The 21,382-nt window shown below is 41.7% G+C and overlaps 1 protein-coding gene across 2 annotated transcripts in view; it reads left to right on the top strand.

Moving 5' to 3' along the window:
• Window positions 1-21,382, top strand: part of LOC116535447 (calcium-activated potassium channel subunit alpha-1) — a 213,948-nt gene that overhangs the window by 100,919 nt on the left and 91,647 nt on the right. For both annotated transcript variants that reach the window (XM_032256518.1, XM_032256517.1), the window contains one exon: window positions 18,629-18,722. In XM_032256518.1, the coding sequence (XP_032112409.1) occupies window positions 18,629-18,722 (94 nt within the window). The remainder of the gene's footprint in view (window positions 1-18,628; window positions 18,723-21,382) is intronic.

Raw genomic sequence — 21,382 nt, 5'->3', positions numbered from 1 at the left:
AGTTGGAACACACAAAAAAAGGAGAACAGATGGGGAAAGAAGACATTTCTGTCCTTTCAAATCCCATCAAAATTTCTTTTTTTGATGATGGCCTTGATCTCAACTCATCTTTTTCTGTTGTTATTGTTGTTTTTTGAGATGGGATCTCGTTCTGTCACCCAGGCTGGAATGCAGTGGTGTGATCATAGCTCACCACAGCCTTGAACTTTTAGAGTCAAGCAATCCTCTCACCTCAGCCTCTCGAACATCTGTGACTACAGGCAGGCCCCACCATGTCAGGCTCTTAACCTGTCTTTGAGGTCTGGTTGGTGTTGAGACTTCACATCATCACCTTTCCTACCTTGCTTTATTAGTAGCTGGGCCCTGCTTCTTGTTGATTTTGTCATTAACTACATGAGTGCTTGGAGCAAAGCCAAGACCAAGCCCAAGCCCAAGATTTTTTGCACACGCCTTACCATTATCCCTTTCTCTGAGCAGGCCTGATGTATGGTCAGGTCAGGGATGGGTGGAGTGAGTATAAATACACACATTTGAAATTCTAAGTGTTACACTGTGCCAGTCTCTCTTCCTATTGATGGCTGACTTCTCTGATTTGGCTACATTTTGAACCTTTTCTCACCATTCCCAGTGGCACTGCCAAGCTCACATGGCTCATTTCTTCAGCTGGCCTTCCATTGTTGCTCTTCCATCTTTCAATTAGCTCCTCTTGCCCCCAGCCCACCACTAACTTTACTATTCTAAGCACGGACTTTATTATGTTATCCCATTTTAAAGGGAGAGGAGGACTTTTGATGGTTCCCTGATTTTTAAGAGGATAATTTCCCATTTTCTGCTATTAAAATGGTATTCAAAGCCCTTTGCAGTTTGTCTCAACCAGTTTTCCCCGTTCTGTTTTCCACATAAGCATCCATCATCTAACCACTCTTTAAAATTGTCTTATTCTTGTTACTTAACACATTTCTGGAACCTCTTCCTGAGACTGATTCTTTTCCTCACCCCTTCTAGCAGATTGAAACTTACCCATCCTTCAAAGCAGGGGCCAGCACACTGTCCCATGGGTCCAGCCTAGCCTACCGCCTGTTGTAGTAAGTCAAGTTTTCTCGTAACATAGTCACACCCATTCGTTTGCTCAGCATCTGTGGCTGCTTTCAGGCTATAGATGCAAAGTTGAGTAACTGTAACAAAGAGGGTATGGCCCAGAAAGCACCAAATGTTTACTATCTGGCCTTTTAGGGAAAAAGTTGGCCGACCTCTGCTTTGAAGGTACAGCTCAAATGCTGCCATTTCTGTGAAGCCTTCTTGACTAGCCCACCCTGACCACAATTTAGAAAAAGTGAATCTCTTCTGTAAGCCTGTAACTTTTCATGTAAACCCCTTTAGAGCAGTTTTTATGTTGAGGTTTTTGTAGAATTCAACAAGAGCAACAAGAAATACCACATATCATTGGTCTTTGAATTCTTAGCATATTGCAGACAGTAACTAAGGCACACAGTGGGAATCCAACAAATTGCTGATTGACAAATTCTGTTGAGAATACGTTTCCATAGTTTATTAGGCATGTGTCTCAAGAGAAAAGGTCTTCCATGAGAATTTGAACCAGAGGCAAAAAAAAAAAAAAAAAAAAAAAAAGGTCTCAAGGCTAGTGATCTTCCTTCTTGTTCCTTAAACTTTCTTGAACAGAACCTCTGTTTCTGAACAGCCAACAGCCAATTCCTTTGACTGCTGGACAAGTCTTGAATAGATTGATCTAGAATTAATCACTGCTTCTTCTGAAGGTAACACATTTCTTCTATTGTTTTTGCTGACAGCACATGTTGAGCTCCATTGTGGATCTGGGGGTGCTGATGTTTTCTCCTTCCATATGTCATTGTGTATTTTAGTCGGGGTAGGAAGCCATGGGAAACCCACTGCTTCTGTTCATTCACCTGTGATTCCTCATTGATTTGAATTTATCCCAAATACTCTTAAGGCAGGACATGCACCTTTAATCGTTCAGACCCTAGCCGGTGGCCTCGACCTTATCTCACTGGACTAATACACAAGCTAACACTAGGAGTTATGTCTAGGCAGGGTAAGCCGCCAACTCAAATCCTGACAGCCCTGAACCCCACCAGATTCCCCTTCACCCTTCGCATCTGTCTGAAATTGCTCCTGGAAACCCTGTCTCTCCAGAGCAAGTGGTAGCCAGCTGGAGTGGGAGATGGGATGCCTGTGACCTATGCCTGAGACCCTCCTGGTCAAGTTCCCTGTCTGGATAACTGGAGACACTTTGGGCTCAAAACAAGCATTGTGACGTTTGGTTGTCTTCACACATGTGCCTTACTCAGCTTAGACAGATGGAAGAACTGAATGTAGAGAGATTCTACCGAGTGTATTGGAAATAACAAAATTGTGTATGTGTGTTTTTAAAGGATACCCTTTTGGTTGCCACATGAGTTATTTTTGTTGTTGTGGTTCTTGTTGGAGATTAAATCTCAATAATGTTTTGGAATTATAGTGGGCTTCCCATCAGCTGAATGGGCTACACACTCACCTCCTTTTTAGAGCAATTCAAGAATGCCACTGCCTTCCTCACAGCCCCTCAATGTTATCAGCGTGGTAGTTTTGCTTGAGATCAAATCAGGGCAACATAGGAACTGTCGATTTTCATTTACTGGGGCCCTTTGATTCCATTTGTGGTTTATTTGTTTCAAGTGAAAAATACAATCCCTACTGCATACATCTATTCTTTAGGGTACTTTTTAATTTTATTTTTTGATGTTAGAGATCAAATCAGTGTTGTAAGTAGTATGGTTATTAGTTATCACCACTAGATTTCACGGGCTACACTTTATTACAAAATCACCAACCTTCTCTGCTGCATAATGATCACTTTCAGTGAAGCCACAATATGCCTTTCTTGGGCACTTGGGTGTTAATTTATTTCACAGTTTCCTTTGCAGATACAATCAGAGTCACCTATCACATTCCTGTTTCTGCTTTTTATTGTGTTCCTTTGCTATCGCGTCCGTGTGATCTTTTTCTGAAAAATGACAGGTAGTGTTTCTCTGCTCACTGTATCAGTGACATTTTTCCCATGACTTTTCTATTGCTATTTTAAAAATATAACATTTTATAGATGTAATCTTAGTTGTTTATAACTTAGGTTTTGTTATATGAGCAAATTTCCTAAATGACATGTTAGTTTAGGTACATTTTTTAAAGAAAGGGAAAAATACTTTTTTCAAAGTAGTTTCCTTTAAATTGTAAGTGAAGGAAAGGCTCTGTTGGTAAGATTATAATGCATTTTCCTGATTTCTTAGTACATCGAAATGCATGAACATTATTTTTATGTAAGTGATTAAGTTGCGGTTTTTAATAACACGTTATTAGAGCAAAAAGAGCTATCCCTTTTGATTTATTTGTATATTTACTGGGTGACTTACAGTGCTTTACATACTAGAATTGGTTTGTCAACAATTAACATTCTAGGTTTTTATATAACCCATACTTCAGGTAATAGAGGATTATTAAACTGTAACCAGTGTGTTAGAAATCTGCCTACTGGTAATAAAATTCTTACATATAACAGCAGCTGAGAAATACTGCTGTATATTTATGCATAGATTGCAAGATAGATGGCCTGCAAACCGCAGAGGGGGCCTGACATGTGGGTCCACCAGCAGGTGGCGCTGCTTTTCTAGAAATGAAACCCTCTACCTGGATTCTAGGTACTCTCCTCCTCCTCACTTTCTGCCTTTTCTCTTGCAGACTGTCTCCTTTATTTCTCTAAAATAAATATCTAAAACTGTTGTTGTTGTTTGAAGAGACATCCTGCCACTAAGACAATGCCTTTCAATTGCTAAGGTTTATTTGAAATCCAACTTGCCTGACGCAGTGCTTACTTGAAGCACGTCCCAGTTAAATACGTGTTATTGTTTTTAAAAGGTAACTACACAATACTGGATTCAGCAGTGAAACTGGATTACCTGTGCTGTCTGATTATTGTTATGTGGCAAGTCCCCATTGCAATCTCATGCCTATTTACACAAATTAATCCCATAGGCTTCTATTCGCTCCAGGATAACAAGGGGCATTTTTACAAAAGTGACTGATTGATATACTGAATTAACGTTTTATGTAAAAATCACCTTAGTATGATGCTCTTTTCATCAAGAGTTACTCTAGAATCCAGGCTGGGTGCAGTGGCTCATGCCTGTAATCCCAGAACTTTCGAGGCTGAGGCGGATGGATCACTTGAGGTCGGGAGTTTGAGACCAGCCTGGCCAACAGGGTGAAACCCCGTTTCTACGAAAATTACAAAAATTAGCCAGGCACCTGTAATCTCAGCTCCTTTGGAGGCTGAGACACTAGAATTGCTTGAACCTGAGAGGCAGAGGTTGCAGTGAGCTGAGATTGTGCTACTGCACTCCAGCCTGGGTGACAGAGTGAGACTCAGCCTCAAAAAATAAAACTAAATAATAATAAAAAAGAGTTACTCTAGAATCCAAGTCAACCAAAGAATGTTGCTTTTCTCTCAGCACCAGAACGAAATGTTGACAAACCAGATCAGAGTTTTTGTTATGCTTTTTTTTGTTTGTTAAGAAGGCTTTTCACAGAAAAGTTGATCAGCTCATCAGCTTGGGCATCATAAATGAAGACAAAAATCAAATGTGCAAGCAAAACTATTTTTAAAAATTATTTTGTTCACACATAACTGATTTTTCAACCACTTTTTAAAAAGACACAGCAATATCTTTTTACTGTTTTTTTAATAGTCTGTGGTAGTCCTTTGTACAGGATGTTTGAGTGTAAACATTAGCTTATATAGGAGAAAATGAATTTATTGAGGTTATGGAAAAGGAGAATTGAAATATGTCTCAGTATGACTCATTTGTTTATTTTCTTCATTATTAAATTTTATTTTATTTATTTATTTTTTTAAACAGTGTCTTACTGTGTCATCCAGGCTGGAGTGCAGTTACATGATCTCAGCTCACTGCAACCTCTGACTCCCAGGTTCAGGTGATTCTCCTGCCTCAGCCTACCAAGTAGCCGGGACTACAGGCATATGCCACCACGCCCAGCTATTGGTTGTATTTTTAGAGATGGGTTTTTGCCATATTGGCCAGGCTGGTCTTGAACTCCTGACCTCAAGAGATCCACCTGCCTTAGCCTCCCAAAATGCAGGGATTACAGATGTCAGCCACCATGCTCAGAAAGAACTTTGGAGCATAAGCAGTATTTTGCTCTTTTAATAGGAATTCTCTCTTTTGAGTTTTAAACTTTTCTCAGAGAGGCATACTGGGCTAAGGGCTACAAGTTGAGGATCTAGATAATATAATGTACTTTCTTATTTTATTCACCCATGTGATTTTCACAGGGAACATCCTGAGTGTTGTTGATTCAACAAAACCAAGGAGGAGAGGATTAGGGAAACATTTCCTTCACAGTGAATCTACTTTAAAGCACTGGTTTTGTTGAAAATGTTTCTTGAAAATATGGATTGCAGTCAGTTTTCATGTAAAAGTCAAACCCTGATGGATATCCTTCCAGTTCTCTTTAGAGGGAATGGGATCAGCTGGAGTAGCTGAAGACAGGAAATAGCCATCCTGAAATCAGGGTAAGATTTACTTGGCTGGGCTGTGAGGAATAGGCCTTTTGAGTTTCATGGGACCCCTTTCTGAGGCATTAAATAACTTTATTTTCCTGTTGAATAAGCTTTCCAGAAGAAAAAAAAAAAATGAGACCTCCAATGGAACTGGATCGTTGCCAGTGGCCTCCCTGCTTTAGTTCTATGCACGAATGTGTGTTTCTTATCTTGGAAGAGAATGTGGGCTGAGCAAGCTAGGCAGTGTTTGACAGACTTTTCTAAGATGCAAGCCCCACCCACTATCCTTTTTGAACTTCAGTATTTAAATCGAAGGAAAAATAACTTTCCTAGAGGATTCAGATTGTTACCGAATATTGTCCAAGCTCTATCACTTGGATTGTAAAGCCTTATACTATCTGCCTTTTACCTCCAACTGTGCCCTCAAATACATTTTCCTGCTTTAGCCAAACTGACTTTCTTAGAGTTCTCCCATTTAGTATTTTCCAACCTCCTTGCCTTGGTTCAGGCTGTGTCCACCACCTGGCACGCCCTTCCCACCCTCGATTGTCACTCCTTCATCTGTTCAGCATCATGGGTCAAGTGCCCCCTGAGTGCCAGGCCCTGTGCCTGATCTGGGGATATGCAGTAAATAAGGCTGGCCTCTTTCTTTATCCTGTTCTTGCTTCAAGTCTTCTTCTTTTTCTTTCTTTCTTTTTTTTTCCGAACAATTCTCTCTCTAGGACTTACTAATTGTCTAAGACGTTTCATGTAGCCCTGCCTTGACATTGTCATGCAACATCTTTTGTACTGTTGCTTTTAGATAACTTGCAAATTTGTATATTCGTATTTGATGCAATTATCTAATTTCTCTGGCTCTTACTGTACATCTTCAAAAAGATTTTAAAGAAAAGAACAAGAAAAAGTGATGCCCAGTATTAAACTCAGTGTCTTTACAAATCAGAGCCAGAAAGGCCTCATACTTAACTAATGCTTATCCCCCCCCGGAAAGGGTGCCAATGCCACACAGTTGATTCAAGGCAGGCCTAGAACCTGGGACTCCTGATCACGAAGCCGTGCTTCTCCTCTTTGCAACGTTGCCTCTGTAGCTGGTAGGAGCTATTTATTGGGAACTTTTCAGGGCTCAGCATAGTGAGAGACTCAGAGATACATAAATTCCAACTTATAAGTCTAGTAGGGGGAGTAGAACACATTAGAATTGAAAATAAATTATAATAATGCAAGGCATGAGATCAGAAGTGCCAGGTGATTTTTAAAGAAAGCAGAGAATTGATCTTGTCATAGTCATCTGGGAAGGCCCCCTGGAGGAGGCAGCCTAGACTGTCCCTTCAAGGGTGGTCAAGTAGTCAAGTGACAGCAAGACATGGTGGGCAGGGTTGGTGAAGGAATCACTGCCTTCCTACTCCACCATGCCCCTACCCCTTCTGTCTCCCATGTTTGTGCATACACCGATCAATCCCATGACCTCCCAGCAGAAATTCAAGGGAAAAAGGCCCTCAAAATCTGGCGGCATGAATTTCCTGTAATTTAGAGGGAACAGTGGGGTTCCTCTGTCCCCATCTGTCTTTCATTTGTTCTTGCCCTGAATGGTTCCAGCCTTCTCCAATTGAGGTCCGTTTAAACGTTTTCTGGCTTTTCTTGTTTTTATGGCATTTGGCAAAACCTAATTATTTGGCCTGAGCAGTTCATTGGGGCCATATGAAACATGGGACAAAGGTGATAGTCGAATGCAATGCAAGGGTGGGGGTGAGGTGGGGGTGGAAATGCTCACCCCGTTCTAAGGGTTGGTTACTGGATCAATGGCTTGGGGCAGGAGAGAGAGTATGGACCCATGTGAGTTACATCATGTCCAAAGATGGCAGACTGGTGTGGAGAAGGAACCGGATCTGGCAGCAGAGAACTTTCATTACTCTGACTCTTCAAAGCCAAGGCAATAGTCATGGATAGCATTAGAAAGAGCTCACCAGGAATTCTTTTAAGTGCTTTTCATATTTTCAGTCTATTCCCACAACAACTCTATTAGATGGGTACTCCAGTTCTCATTTTATTGGTGAGAAAACTAAAATTAGATAATTTGCCAAATACCTAGGCTCAGACCCAGCAGTGTGACTTCAAGACCTGTGTACCTCTTACCCCTCTACCCACTCAATATGAGTTGGCATTTGTGGAGGGATACCCCATGCCTTAAAATCTTTATCTTAGGGATGATACACTTGAGTATCACTGGTTCCAGGGCTAGAAATGCAAACATGGGGTGCCTACTTTATACCTGGGCATATGGTAGGCAGCAGTGGGCATTTGAACAGCTGATAAGCTCCTGCTCCAGGAGAAAGGCACCCTCTTGGAATGAAGACTCAGTCCTCTGCAAGATTTTTAATTAGAAGTTAGAAATCCATGTTTTTATGGACAGGCTTCAGACTTAAAGATTGTCCCACATGTGAAACCCTGTGTATTAGCAGGGTGGTGCCCAGCTCAGCGCACTGGGGACAGTAGTTGGTCCTCAGGCTGTCAGCCTGCAGCCCCTGGTTATGTCGCGTAATCCCAAAGCATCTCCCAAAGTTGGCATCCTCCTTGGTGCCATGGGGATCACAGGAGATCATAGGACATCGAGGTATGGAGTAACTGAGATCAGAGCTCTCAAGAGGGTCAGAGCTGGGACTTGTGCAGGTGGCCTGACTCTAGAAGCTCATATCCTCACACTGTTCTCACGGGCAGAATTCTGGTGGCAAATGATCTGAATTAGAAGTCAGCCAACTTGAGTCCTGGGTCAGGGGTCTGCATGCGAGTGCGGCTTTAAGGCAAAAGAGAATGAGGCAAGAGCACCCCCAAGCTCTTTCCAACCCTTCTGTTGCATTCCACACCTTGTTCTCTAATGTGTTCACCAGAAAGGGCCCCACCATACACTAGCATTATAAGCTGTTGCACAAGATGTATCTGAGGATAAATTATCATAGCATACAGATAATGATTTTATAGTTCAGGAACAGCTATAGAGGGTGATTATGCCCTTATGAAATATACTAAATGCTGTGTTTAGTGTAAAGTCACAATCCAGACTGGTCCTTACCTCCCAAGGTTAAAAGCATACTGTATTTCTAAAGTGTTCTGGCAGAATATGCTTCGTCGGGCACCCGGGCTGCACTAAAAACCCATGCATTTTACCTTTATCTGAGTTTCAGAGAAAGTATCAGTGCGCCCATCTGGAATATATATTAGAATTCTAGGGGGCTCTTGACCCCATTGGCTCAATGGAATATATGGTATTTCTGCATGAGCCAATAGTAATAATGTTAATAATACTAGTGGCTTATATTTATATAACATCTTCTGGTTCGGAAAACAGTTTCACATATACACAATTAGATTCTAGGCTGGTCTTGAAATATCAGAATCATTGGGGCAAGCATTAATTTAAAAAATGTAAACAGCAAAGTGAAAATGGAAATGAAATATGATCGACATCTTCTGCCAGTCATGGTTATTTGAAGCTGTTTGGGAGGAGCAAAAAAAGAAAAAGAAAATAACATTGGTGTCAAAATATGTAAGCAAATAAAAACTTTCACCCCAAAGCGGAAATGTAAATCAACACCGTGTTAACCAGGAGAATTTGATGTGGGATGTGAAAGAAAGTTCACCAGAGACTTGACCCCGGCCCTCTTTTCTGTTTCTCACCCTGGGCAGGTGGCAAATCTCAGATTCCTGAGGCAGCATGATCTTTCCTGCACTCCTTTGGATGCCTGACAATTTGTAAATCCACAAGGAAGCATTTGTTGCCAGGGCCTTCCTTAACAATCTCATGCAAACAGCATGAAGTGATCGCAAGAAATAACTCTTGTCTCAGATTTGCCTTGTCCAGTTCTGCAGGGTGGCAGAGCCAGTGCCTTGAACACCTTTGAGAAATGATGTTCAGGGCTGGAAATAGGGTGAGGTGAGAGAAGCTTTGGCCTTGGGTACCAAATGTAAGAGGAGACCCCAAACCTCGGGAATCAAGGTAAATGATAGTTTCGTGCAGTATTTTCAAAATATCACAATAAAATCTTTCTAAAATATCAAAATCAAAAATAATCCAGGATAAATAAAATGTTATAATTTTAAGTAAAGACAGGATAAATACTGATTTCAAAGCTGGCATTAAAGTCCTGAATTCACTAGGGGTGGAAACAGTGAGGACACCAGGAAACTTGCAGCTGCAGCCATGGGTGTGAGCCCTTCCAGGGTGCCTGGAGCAGTGTTTGGTATCTTATAGGCATTTTCCCTTGGTACACATTGGGGGACGTGATTTGACCGACAGGAAATCCAAATCTATTTGATTATAAACCATCTTAGAAAACGAGTTCCTTTACAGGCTCCATAAATTCCATTACAGTCCATTTCGTCTTCGTTAAATGTAAGAGTTGGAAATTACAATTCTTTTATTCACAGTGATGATTTTAGACACACAGCTCAAAAAGATCAGCATTCACTTAAAAAATATATTAGCATGCTTCTATCTATTAAGCTGCATTGCTTTGTAGGCTCCAGCTAATGATTTTATTAAGTAAACTGCAAAAAGGGAAGAAAAATCAACGATAATTATAAATTCATAAATACGTAATTCATTGGCATAAAATGTTCTAATGGAATGGATGTGGAATGATCTATTTCCTCAAGAAAATAACGGAGATATTCTGATTAAGCCCATAATCTAGTATATGTGAAATTCTAGCCAAACTGATGGGGCACATTTTCTTTTCTGAAACTACCTTTGATAAGAAATGCATTACAAACTCATCAGTTTGGCTTCCTGTTAACAAAGAGACAGCAGCCGTCTGGATCATTCTGGATTCACAGTGAAACTGCCACACCATGTATCCTCCAACTAAAGCTGTGCAAGTTTGACAAGGGGCAGATGAATCCAGGAGTTATTGTGCAGGGGTTTAAATCTATGCGGCAGCTGACGGTTGAAATAATCATCTATATATCGCTCTGAGCTAGCTGGGGAAAGGTTGAAGCTGTATATTTTCAACATATCTAGTCTAATGGTTAATCTGTTGTCTTGTATGGGGCTCTCGCAGGGTGGACTGGCAGCACACGCTGACAGCTTCAAGGAATTGCTCAGAGTAGATGTGGTTTGCTTTGCTTTCCAAAGTACTGGGTGGATGAATCTAACTTAGCTTGAACTGGAAAATGTGAAACTCACCTGACTCATGACGTCAAACACAAGGAGACCAGTAGAGCTAATAGTGGGTTGGGTGGTAGGGACATTAGAGTCGCCAAACTACCTCTGTTCCTTCCGACATCCCCAGATCTGTGCACTTCAGGTGAGCTCCATGTATATTTCTTTGGTTATTTGGCTGTCTTGGCAGGTTGGGAAGAAAATTATTCTTTGTGGAAGCCAGAAAGCAAGGGAAACGCGAGATGATTAAACTACTGCAGGGGTCAGCAAACTTTCTCTGTCAAAGGTCAGCGAGTTAATATCTTAGTCTTTGCAAGCCATATGGTCTCTATGGTAAGGCCTCAACTTTGTCATTATAGATGGAAGCAGCCAGGGATTGCAGGTAAACCAACAAGTGTGGCTATGGTCTGATAAAATTTTATTTATAGTCACCAAAATTTGAATTTCATATTATTTTAATGGGTTATAAAATATTATTATTCTTGGATTTTTTCCCCCAATAACTTAAAAATGTAAATACACTCTTAGCTCATGGGATGTAGAAAAACAGGTGGCAGGCTACAGTTTGCTGACCCCTGAACTTGAGAAAGATGAGAGGGAAGCAGCCGCTGGTGCCCGGGGACATGGCAGGTCATTATCTGTACTCTAAATGTTGTCCCCCACAAACATGGACTGCACATACTAGGGCAACCTAAAGGAGTCAGGCTTAACTTTTCGTCACAAAGCCTTTACCATCTGGTTGGTCTCGGGAGTAGGGAGTAGGGAGAGAAGGAAAGGAAAGTTGGAAAGGAGCTATTTGTATTGGACTCCCAGTTGGATGCAAAGTAAAAATGATCTTCCATCTCCTAGTACCTTCCCGCTCTCCAAACTCCATAGCAAAAATTCAGGGATGTTCTTGCATTTCTCTTTTCCATTGTGTATTTCCTCTTAGAATTCCCTTGTTCATCTCTGTGTCTCATCTCTAGGAAACTAACACCTAGTGATCTTTGCTTGAGACTTTTCTTTGCCCTGAGGCAATAGAGTCTGTTCCAGGGAAAAAGAAAAGGGCTAAAGGCAACCAGAAAATTCCAAAAGTATTTTCTACTGAATACTGAGCAGGGCAGAGTGCTGGGCAATGATTCTAACAGGTCAAGTCTATAGTGAAGATATATGAGCTGCAATTCTGGCTATGGGGATTTTGGTGCATATGTGAGGTGCGATGCTAGGTAGGGGGATTTTGGTGCATATATGAGGTGCGATGCTAGGTAGGGGGATTTTGGTGCATATGTGAGGTGCAGTTCTAGATGTGGGGGCTTTGGTGCATGCTGGGATCCTCTCAGGATGCATACAGAACATAGTTTGAGATTGGGGTTGGGGGCCCACAGCGTGGGTACCATGGGGACATCTAATTTACCCAATTGGATTCTAGAGATCCATTAGGCCCATAGTATTTTGTAGAGAACATTGCATTCAGGGTCCTGAGGATTCTGTTAATAAATAAATTTATATAGTATTTTTTTCTCTCTCCAATGTAGGAGCTGAATTCTTTCATTACTCTGTGTTGATGGACTCAAACTTACATAATTCAGGTTTCCTAGGCAGTGAATAGAGCCAGAAATATACCCTGTGATTAACTTCTACATAACCTATTGTTCCTTAAAGTCTCTCTTCCCATTCTCCTATTAGTTCCACAAAAGCCAGAAATGTAGAAGCTCCAACAATCCCCCTTTCCTGCCCTGGCAGCCTACCATGGGGTGGGCACTCCCTATGCCTGTCCTAGGGTGGTACAGGTTGCTTAGAATTTTCAAAAATTCTTATTCTTCATAATGACAGATTATTTTTAAAAAGAAAACTGATACCCATTAGGTTTTTCAAGTAAAGGTATTTCCTGTTTCCCAGCTAGAAGTTGTGAAATTATCCTGCCGAGATAATGTCTAGGATAATGTGGTTGTTTAATTTTAGAGAGGTTTATGTGTTTGAGATATTTATGATTGTTGGGGTTGCTTTTGATGGTCAGTATCTTTCCTTTTCTCCTAATCTGTTGATTAATATTAGCCATGATCTCAGAGGCTACAGTGAACCAAGATAGTGCCAGTGCACACCAGCCTAGGCAACAAAGACCTTGTCTCAGAAAAAAAATATATATTAGTCATGATCTTTCAAAAAATAGATTTATAGTTGATTTTTATTAAGAATACTTCAGTGCTCATCAAACTTCTTGGTGATATATGCTATCCCAAGGTTGTCAGATGAGAAACTCTCGTTCCAAGGACATCACCCACTTTAATTCCCCTGCACCCTGGTACTGCCCACTGCTATCTAGGCCTGGTGGAACTTGGCTCCATTGACTGGGATACCTGATCCTAGCTGTCCTTAGCAGCTCAGCCTCGCTGATGGACACACATGGCATTTCCAACTGTGAAGTTCATCCTGAAACAGCCGTCAAGTGCTCCTTTACAGCAATCACACTACCAAATTCTCATTATAGGTTGTTCACCGCCAGTGGGTTATCATTTTTGTTGTTTTCCCATCATAGCTTAAGGAAACCGCCACACCCTCTCACTAGTCTAGTTTGTGTGAGAAACAGCCAGGCACCATTTCCTCCTCCAATCCAAAGATTGCACTCTTGTGGCCACAGGGTAAGACCTTGAGAGTTAACTTGCCCAGACTTTCTGGTGAAAGTCTTAGACAGTCATATCAGAGAGAGGTTAGGTCAGCTTTGGAGTTTTGTCCATGGTGAATTACGTTTTGCAACACGGCTGTTGCAAAATTCCAGGAATTTTACCCTCACTCCCTACCCTTAATTTTCATAAAACAACATTTGAAACACCCAGTTTTCATCGGTGTCACTGATGGCAGAAGGAAATGCTGTGCATCACTCTTTCTGAGGAGTGGCAGACTCACAGCATTTAATGTTAGGCACTGATATCACAACCAAGGGGGCTGACCATGCCAGTGGTTTGAGACAGACGGCAAAAGTTTAGTACCTAGGACTGATGACTTGGAATATAGTGATTATTCAGAAGAATTGCTTTTAGCAGACTTCAGGAGAGAATGAGTCTGATCCTGCTGCTAAACTGAGTTTTCTGTGTCTGAGCATGTTGTGGGCTGACGGGGAACTTTGTATATTTTTGGAAGTTATACCAAGAAGATTGTCTTCTGAGTTTCCAGAAGTATTATCCCTACTGACGTCCATTACAATAAAAAAGCAAAAAGAATTGCAGGAAGTCATCAGGGTAAAAGAAAAGGAAAAAAAAAAAGGCAATTCAGTTGTGAAGGAGAAACTTCCATTTGATTCAAAGCTATTCAATGTTAAAATTGGTTTGAAACTTTTCTAAAAAAATTTCACTAAGAATTAATTTCCGTTTTCTTTTCTCCTTATTGTTTGGCAGTCAAGGTTGCAGCTAGATCACGCTATCCCAAAGACCCATTTGAGTTCAAGAAGAAAACTCCCAATTCTCGGCTTGTGACCGAGCCAGGTGAAGGAGGACTGGGAACCATCCCCATTTTTAATCACTGCACTGCGCCCCATAATGTTTTACTTTACCATGCTAAGCTCAGTTGAAGAAGAGAGATGCACTCCTGTGGATTTCAGCTTGCATTTAGCTTGCTGGGCAGCAAAACACCAAAAGGGAAAACCATAAAAACAATTAATGATAATTAAAACGGCCCCACCCCCAAACTGGCAGCTTGCGCAAGACATTAGTCAGAAGCCCTGTTAGCTAGATGCCTTTGTGTTCAAACCACTTTGCATGACTCTTACTCTGAGTGACTCCAGTGTGAATATGACATTACTAATGACCTGCTAAGTGTGTTCAGATGTGGGTTTCTCCAGATGTGGTGATTAATAACATAATGGAGATAGCGGTTGACTCATGTTTATGAGTTGTTTGCCTTTTATTACGTTTCCAAGTTTATTTGCTTTGAACTGTTTTTTAACTCCAGCCAAAAAACTCACCTTAAGCCTTAAAGGGCATCATCCCCTTAAATCTCACTGAGGAAACAGGGAAGAGAGAATGTGCCCCAGGCTAGAGCTGAGCATCGGGCCCATCCTATGTAGGCATTAGACTGAATTAGGGAAGGCTGGGAGTTGCAATCATTGCCCCATTTCACTCCAAAGATCGTAAAGAGGCTTTGGTAAACCCTAACACAGTGTTTGCAATCTGGCGAGTCTGATAAAGGAAGATATTTCTTTAAAAAAAATCTAGTAAAATATATGATCATTTTGAAGTAAACCCAGAGTTCTGGCCATAGTTTCTGGAAGACGTTGCCTTGCTTTTGCTTTAAAACAGAAAGCTGATGAAAAGTCGAGTAAAATGTTGTTACAGATGTTCAACTCTGCATTAAGGCTGTTGGAATTACCACCACATCTTAAATCAATTCCCAGAACATTGTCTGGAGGTTATGTCATTGAAATAACGTATCCTCTTTAGTCAAGTATAAGCAAACATGTTAAAACATCATTGTAACTTTAAATTAAACTCTAGCGCAAACCAGGGGATCTGAAGCCTCATTAGACTTGCCTGACATTTTTCTAGCACTGAGTCTTCCCAAACTGTAAAACTGTTAGATTCAGTGCCTATTAGACAAGAGAGCGCTGGGAAGTTACAACAGCACATTAAGTGTTATACTTAGGGATGTGCAAAAACAAGCCCTTGAATTTTATGAGTACTTGGAGACTGGATGGAGTTCAGCTCCTATAAAAATTCCACGTTAGATTCCTGAACTTGTTTGTGTTCTAAAGAAGTCAGGTTTCTTTAAAGGATCGTATCTTTATGTGGCTTCCGCAGCACGAAGGCAAGTGAAAGTGCCAGAGATGGAGGTGTATTGTAATTAGCCAAAATGTGGGTTAAATAAGAGCTTGTAAATGCGCATCATCGTGAAGTAGTGGCCCATTACTTCAACACATTTGTCTTTCATGAAAGTGAGTAAATTTAGGTCTCCCTTTTAATTCCATTTTTATTCCTCTCATGTAGTCACCGAAGCCATGAAATGAAAATTATATTTTATAGCTTAACTAAAAGTTTTCCTAGATCTGCTTTCTTTAAATATGCAGAAATTGATAGGATCCATATAAAGGCTAATAATTAAATATAGTTTATATCCTACTTATGAAAAAGAAGTTATCACTGCCTTTCTTGAGGGGCCTAAGCCATATGTAATGGCCTCCATTACATAGCGTTCATATATTTAAGCTGGAGACATTTTCCCCTGTCTCTTCAGGGAACAGATCTGCATTTTCAGGCTGTGAGTGCAGGAGGAAACCTTTAAACACAAGTTTCATTTTGGAGAACGAATCTCAGTTTAAATGCAGTATGATTGTGATGGATGATCTTTCTGAGTTGCAATGAAAATAAATAGTTTCTTTACATAGAAGAGGCACAACTTTTCTACCAGAATGAGGTGTCTCCCTGGAGCTGGCTAACAGGTATTAACTTGCAGCTCTCCCATCTGAAGATCAGTGTAGGTAAACAGCTAGCGATGAAGTGTAAAGATAATGGCCACTTAACCAAAGAAGATTATTTGTTATAGGCCCCGTGCAAACAGGGAAGCAAAGGCTAAGCAAAAGAATCCCACGGACAAGCTAGGGAGGATGACTTCTGTTCAGGTCTTAACTCATCTAGATTCATTGTGTAACTGGACACAACCATGGTAACATCTGGTGACCTTGAAAAAAGCTAGCCATGATAGACTAGGTTAGATAAAAGACCTTTGGATATGGGATTATAACCTTAAGAAGGCTAACTGAATTATAATCTCAAGATAAGAAAAACAGAACTTGCACCCTGACTAGAGCAACTCACATGCACTCACACAAACACACATGTTATTTGGTCCAGCATGCTACACAACCAATCTAGGTCACCCTGAACACAATACACCAATTGCAAGTGGCTCATATTAAAAGATGACCTTGTCTTATAGGTCTAGGCAGTGCAAGACTTTCTACTTCATTCTAAGATGGGGAAAGGGTGAAAGTACACACACACACACACACACACACACACACACACACACACACAGCCTTTCTACCCCATTATTGCCTTGGATGCCTGGTCCCCTATCCCATGAAAGGAAGATGAATTCAGGTCAAGCTCAGAGTGCCTGTTTGCTTGCCGAGAGATGCATATCAACTCTAAGTGATTTTTTTCAATACCATTTATGTGGCTCGTATTTATTTCCTTTAATCTTTTAAGTGCTGTTTAGTCTCTGTGTGATTTGCTTTGGATACTCATTTCTGATAAGATGCGATATCATCCCAGCCACATAGTCTCTGCCTGGAGCTCTAAGTGACTGATACGGTCGCAGCCTGAGAGTGGGCCCTGGTGGGTGTCAGAGGGAGCAGGTGGTAGAGGGGGTGGGCTGTGGGCGTTTGCAGGTGCTTTCTTGCCTTCATTTCTTCTGGTCTTACTCTCCCCTCACACCATAGTCATTCCCTTTTTCTGCGTCAGCCAGAATTTAGACAAGACCAGACTGACAGTAGGATAGGAAAGTGTAAAATGTGTAATACTTTGAAGCAGGTTCAGAGGGTAGATTATTAAAATCCCTTTAGAACCATGTATCATAACCTACTAAATATATTTAGGGTTTTCAGGGAAGTACCATATAATGCATGCTCTAATATGGGTCTTCCTGGATAATACCAAGTAGCTGACATGGCATTTTCTCCCCCATCTAAGACTCCTACACCATTAACATAGATCAAGCTTCTTTTGATGTCATCACTGCTAATATTTCTCTTCTTAGCTTTAAGGTAACTGCCGTGCATTCCGAGTTTCAGTGGTGCTTTCCTCCTAGTCTGTGTTGCAGTCAACTATAAGAATCTGAAGATCCTATTTTTCCTTCTTGAAATTACAGCTTTAGCCTGAATTGTGGGGGTGGGGAGAGGAGGACTAGAATTTTGCCGCTGATGCCCTTGGGTGACGGGCTGGGTTCGCATCTGCTAATTATCAAGCAGTTCTCTTAAAAAGAAGCATGATGCAGGCTAATACATCTGCAAAGCTTATTAGTGGGTGTCTTTGGGCAAGAGCAGTAGAGCGTGCTGTGGTGTTTCTGAGTGAAGCTTCACATTGCTTAGCGATCTATGTGGTTTAGACGTTTGGAAAACAGCTTTTGGTTTCCAATCCCCTGTGCTGCCTGCCGCATCATCAGAGATTTCATTCAATGGCAACCTCCTCCTTCATTCCGGGGCTCTCCGCCAACCCCACCAGCCCCGATGCTCCTGTCTTCATGAGTTAAGAAAGGACCCCACTGGCACAGCCCCACGAGCCCTCACTCCTGGCGGTTGGAGGGATAAGAGCTGAGTTGGGCTGGGGATTCTTGAGCCAGCATGCGCCAATGTGCCATGACCTGACTGAAACATTGGTTGTCAAGGCCTTGGATCCTTGCCTCTTTTCAGTGCTCTTTCTCTGGCATGCAGGGATTAGGAACCAGCTAAGTTGGTTCATCTGGAGAAGCAGCAGGCTGGCAGTTATGCTGATATTTCAGATACAACTTTATTTCTGATTTTGGTTACAAGAAAGCGCACTCAATTACTGGGCAAAGCAAAGTAACCAAAATTAACTCTAAGAATAATGATTGTTGATAAGTTTTTTTTTTTTGATATACAGATAAATCATGATTTCTTTTTCTTTTTCTTTTTCTTATGGCAGGGTATTTACAAACTGTTTTAGTCTATTTAAAGTGCATGTTCAAAGGCTGGAGTGTAAAGAGGTGATGCCTTCACCTTCTCTAAGTCAGCCTCTTTGACTAACACATTTGGTCTTTGTCATTGGGTCCTAAAAGACAGCCATGAATTCCTAGTGAGTGACTGAGCCTTGAGTGTGTGTCCTTTGATATTTTGCCTGTATTTCACAGTCTGCCCTCAAACTGTTCATAATCTCATGAGCTGCCTGTATTTCCAGTTGAAGATGAGCAGCCGTCAACACTATCACCAAAAAAAAAGCAACGGAACGGAGGCATGCGGAACTCACCCAACACCTCGCCTAAGCTGATGAGGTAAGGAGAGGGGCTAGTTGTACATGGTTTGCACACGGTTTCCCTCTTAGCCCCTTCTCTTCCTCCCTTCGCCCCCTCCTCACCCTGCCAGGCCCAGAGCCTCCCCTCCCTAGCAAGCCCAGATCGGGGGAGGGGAGCGCGATCGTTAGATGGCTTCTTAAAGGCTGGAGTATTTATTCTGTCAGCTTGTCAGCAGTTAATGATAGAGCTGAAAAAATTCTGTCATGAAAAACAGTTTGAAAAGCTGTTTGAAAAATACATAGGCTTTAAAGTCTTAGCTGTCACCATGTCCTGTCTGTGTGTAGTTCCTAAACAGCAGTGGCACTAATGACGGCGGTAACCAATCAGAGGAACTCGTGTGGTTAGTTTGCCTGCGGCAGTCTCTTTCTGCTGGAGTCCCTCCGAGGACTGTTTTCTGTACTTAAGGCCATATGTGAGATGTATCATCACAATCAAAAATGAACCTGAAGATTACCTTCCTTTTATCCTGTCGATTGAAATCAAATTTCTGTTAATTGATTTTGACTGATAAAAAAAAAAAGTCTAATAATCTGTGGACTTGCCAAAGCAAAGTTCAAAAGTAATCCAGTTCTGCTCAGGCTAAAAGCAATATTAATTATGAAATACAGCATGCATGTGCATGTTCCTTCCCTCCCTTCCCTTCCCTCTTCCCTTCTTTCCTTCCTCCCTTCCCTTCCCTTCCCTTCTTCCTTCCTTCCTTCCCTTCCCTTCCCTTCCCCCCCTCCTTCCTTCCTTCCTTCCTCCCTTCCTTCCTTCCTCCCTTCCTTCCTTCCTTCCTTCCTTTCTTCCTTCCTTCCCTCCTTCCCTCTCTCCCTCTCTCCCTCCCTCCCTCCCTCCCTCCCTCTTCACCTTCCTTCTCTTCTTCCGCCCTTCCTCCCTCCCTTTCTTCTTCTCTTTCTTTCTTCCTCACTTATTTCTTGACTGTGGCTGCCTCTAGTAAAGAGCAAGTGAAATCAGATTTTACCAGTGTTCTGCAGTTTTCTGTTCCTGGATTGTCCATCTTTTATCTTCCTTTTTTGTCTTCAATTGATCTGCCAATCCCAGCATTTATTTCCTCCAACGTCCTGACTCTACCACCCAAATAAACTAGGAGTGATTTCAGATTTGCACTGCTCACCCTACATGATACTGCCGTGGAAATGCCTGCCATCTTGACATTACTTTTCTCTTTTCATGACCACTGGCCACTCTCCTCCCTTTGATTTTTGAAATATGATAGTGATTTCCATTCCCTACCTTCAATCACATTTTCATGTCGCCGGCCCTCCATGTCCACCTTTCTGGAAAATAGGCAAGGACAGTCTTTGTTCATGTGGTTGAAAGCATGGGTTCTCAGTGGAAGACTCACCCCGCCTAACTCCTTTTCCACATCACCATCTATTCCTGTTAAATGTTTCCTTAAAACTTCTCTGCCTTCCCGTTCACCGTTCACCCAGCCTTCCTTGGGTGTTGCTGATTTACATGCTTGTTTACAGTTTATGAGGAGGAATAAAATGTGCCAACTGCCAAGCTTTTTGTTTTTATGATGCCAGTTGTCATGCCAGCATTCATTTCCTATTTACTCACCTTTAGGTAATCGCCTTATCTAATGCTAATAGTTATTCCCATTTAAAGTAGAGAAAAGCCCAGGCACTTTCCTTTGCCTAAATTTAGAGAAGCAAATAAATAAATAAAAAGAAGTCTGAAAAATCTGAAACCTTTGGAGCCAAATTCCCTGTCCCTGTTTGCTATGTAAAGTATGGCTCATTTCTTTGATCTTGAGTAATAATAATTCTGAGGAGTTATACTGTTTTCATATGCTTCAAAGCTGTGTCAAAGTTTTGCTGCTTAAGGGTACTTCTTTATTCTGTTGGCTCTTGGGTACCAAGATGACAGGTCTTCTGTATAAGGTGGAGGCTTTTTTAAGTCGTAGCCTTCAGCAAAACATCAAATTACCAAATCCAGGGTAACATACTTCTACACAAATGCCTTTCCTGTAGATGTATTATACCATATATATTAAATACTTTAGTGTTACACGCTACATTTTATGTGCAATAGAAAGTGATGGTTTGAGGTAGCCTTGGGGGGACTTTTTTTCCACAAGCAGAAAAAGCTAGTGTATATCGTATCAAGTATGGTTTTTACAGGACTTTCTGCCCGAAGGCCTTTGTAAATAAGTAATGATCAACAGATTGGCTGTGGGTTTTTGAAAAGCATGCCTATGTCAGTTTGCATGATGGGGGAGAATTTTCAAAGTGGATCTTGCTTTCATTCCCTGCCGGAGAGGGGCTGAGGGAGGCAGTCATCCTGGGCTGAAGCTGTCTGCTTCATGGTATATCAGAATTGCTAAACGTGGGTCAGGTGGTGAGCGGAAACTTGCCAAGCTGCAGAACTCGGGCTTCTCGTGTTGGTTGCCTTTGCGCTGTTGCTAAGGCCTCAGTTCCTGTCGCTGGGATGCCTTATCCCACCTGCCCACCATGGTCTCCCTTGCACCCAGCTGGAATACGTCATCCCATCACAAGTGAGAAAGTCTTAGACGCTCTCCTTTACCATGTCTTTTCATGTCCCAGGTGCTCCACATCCTCTACCTGATCTGGGAGCAAAGATGGGCCCCTGCTGAGCCCTCTCTCCATTTCCCTTTACTGCCAATGTACAGA

Source organism: Sapajus apella, unplaced genomic scaffold, assembly GCF_009761245.1.
Source record: "Sapajus apella isolate SASKATOON/1434 unplaced genomic scaffold, GSC_monkey_1.0 scaffold94, whole genome shotgun sequence".
Classification (NCBI taxonomy): domain Eukaryota; kingdom Metazoa; phylum Chordata; class Mammalia; order Primates; family Cebidae; genus Sapajus; species Sapajus apella.
The sequence above is the reverse complement of the archived record's forward strand: the minus strand, read 5'-3'. Positions and strand labels throughout refer to the sequence as shown.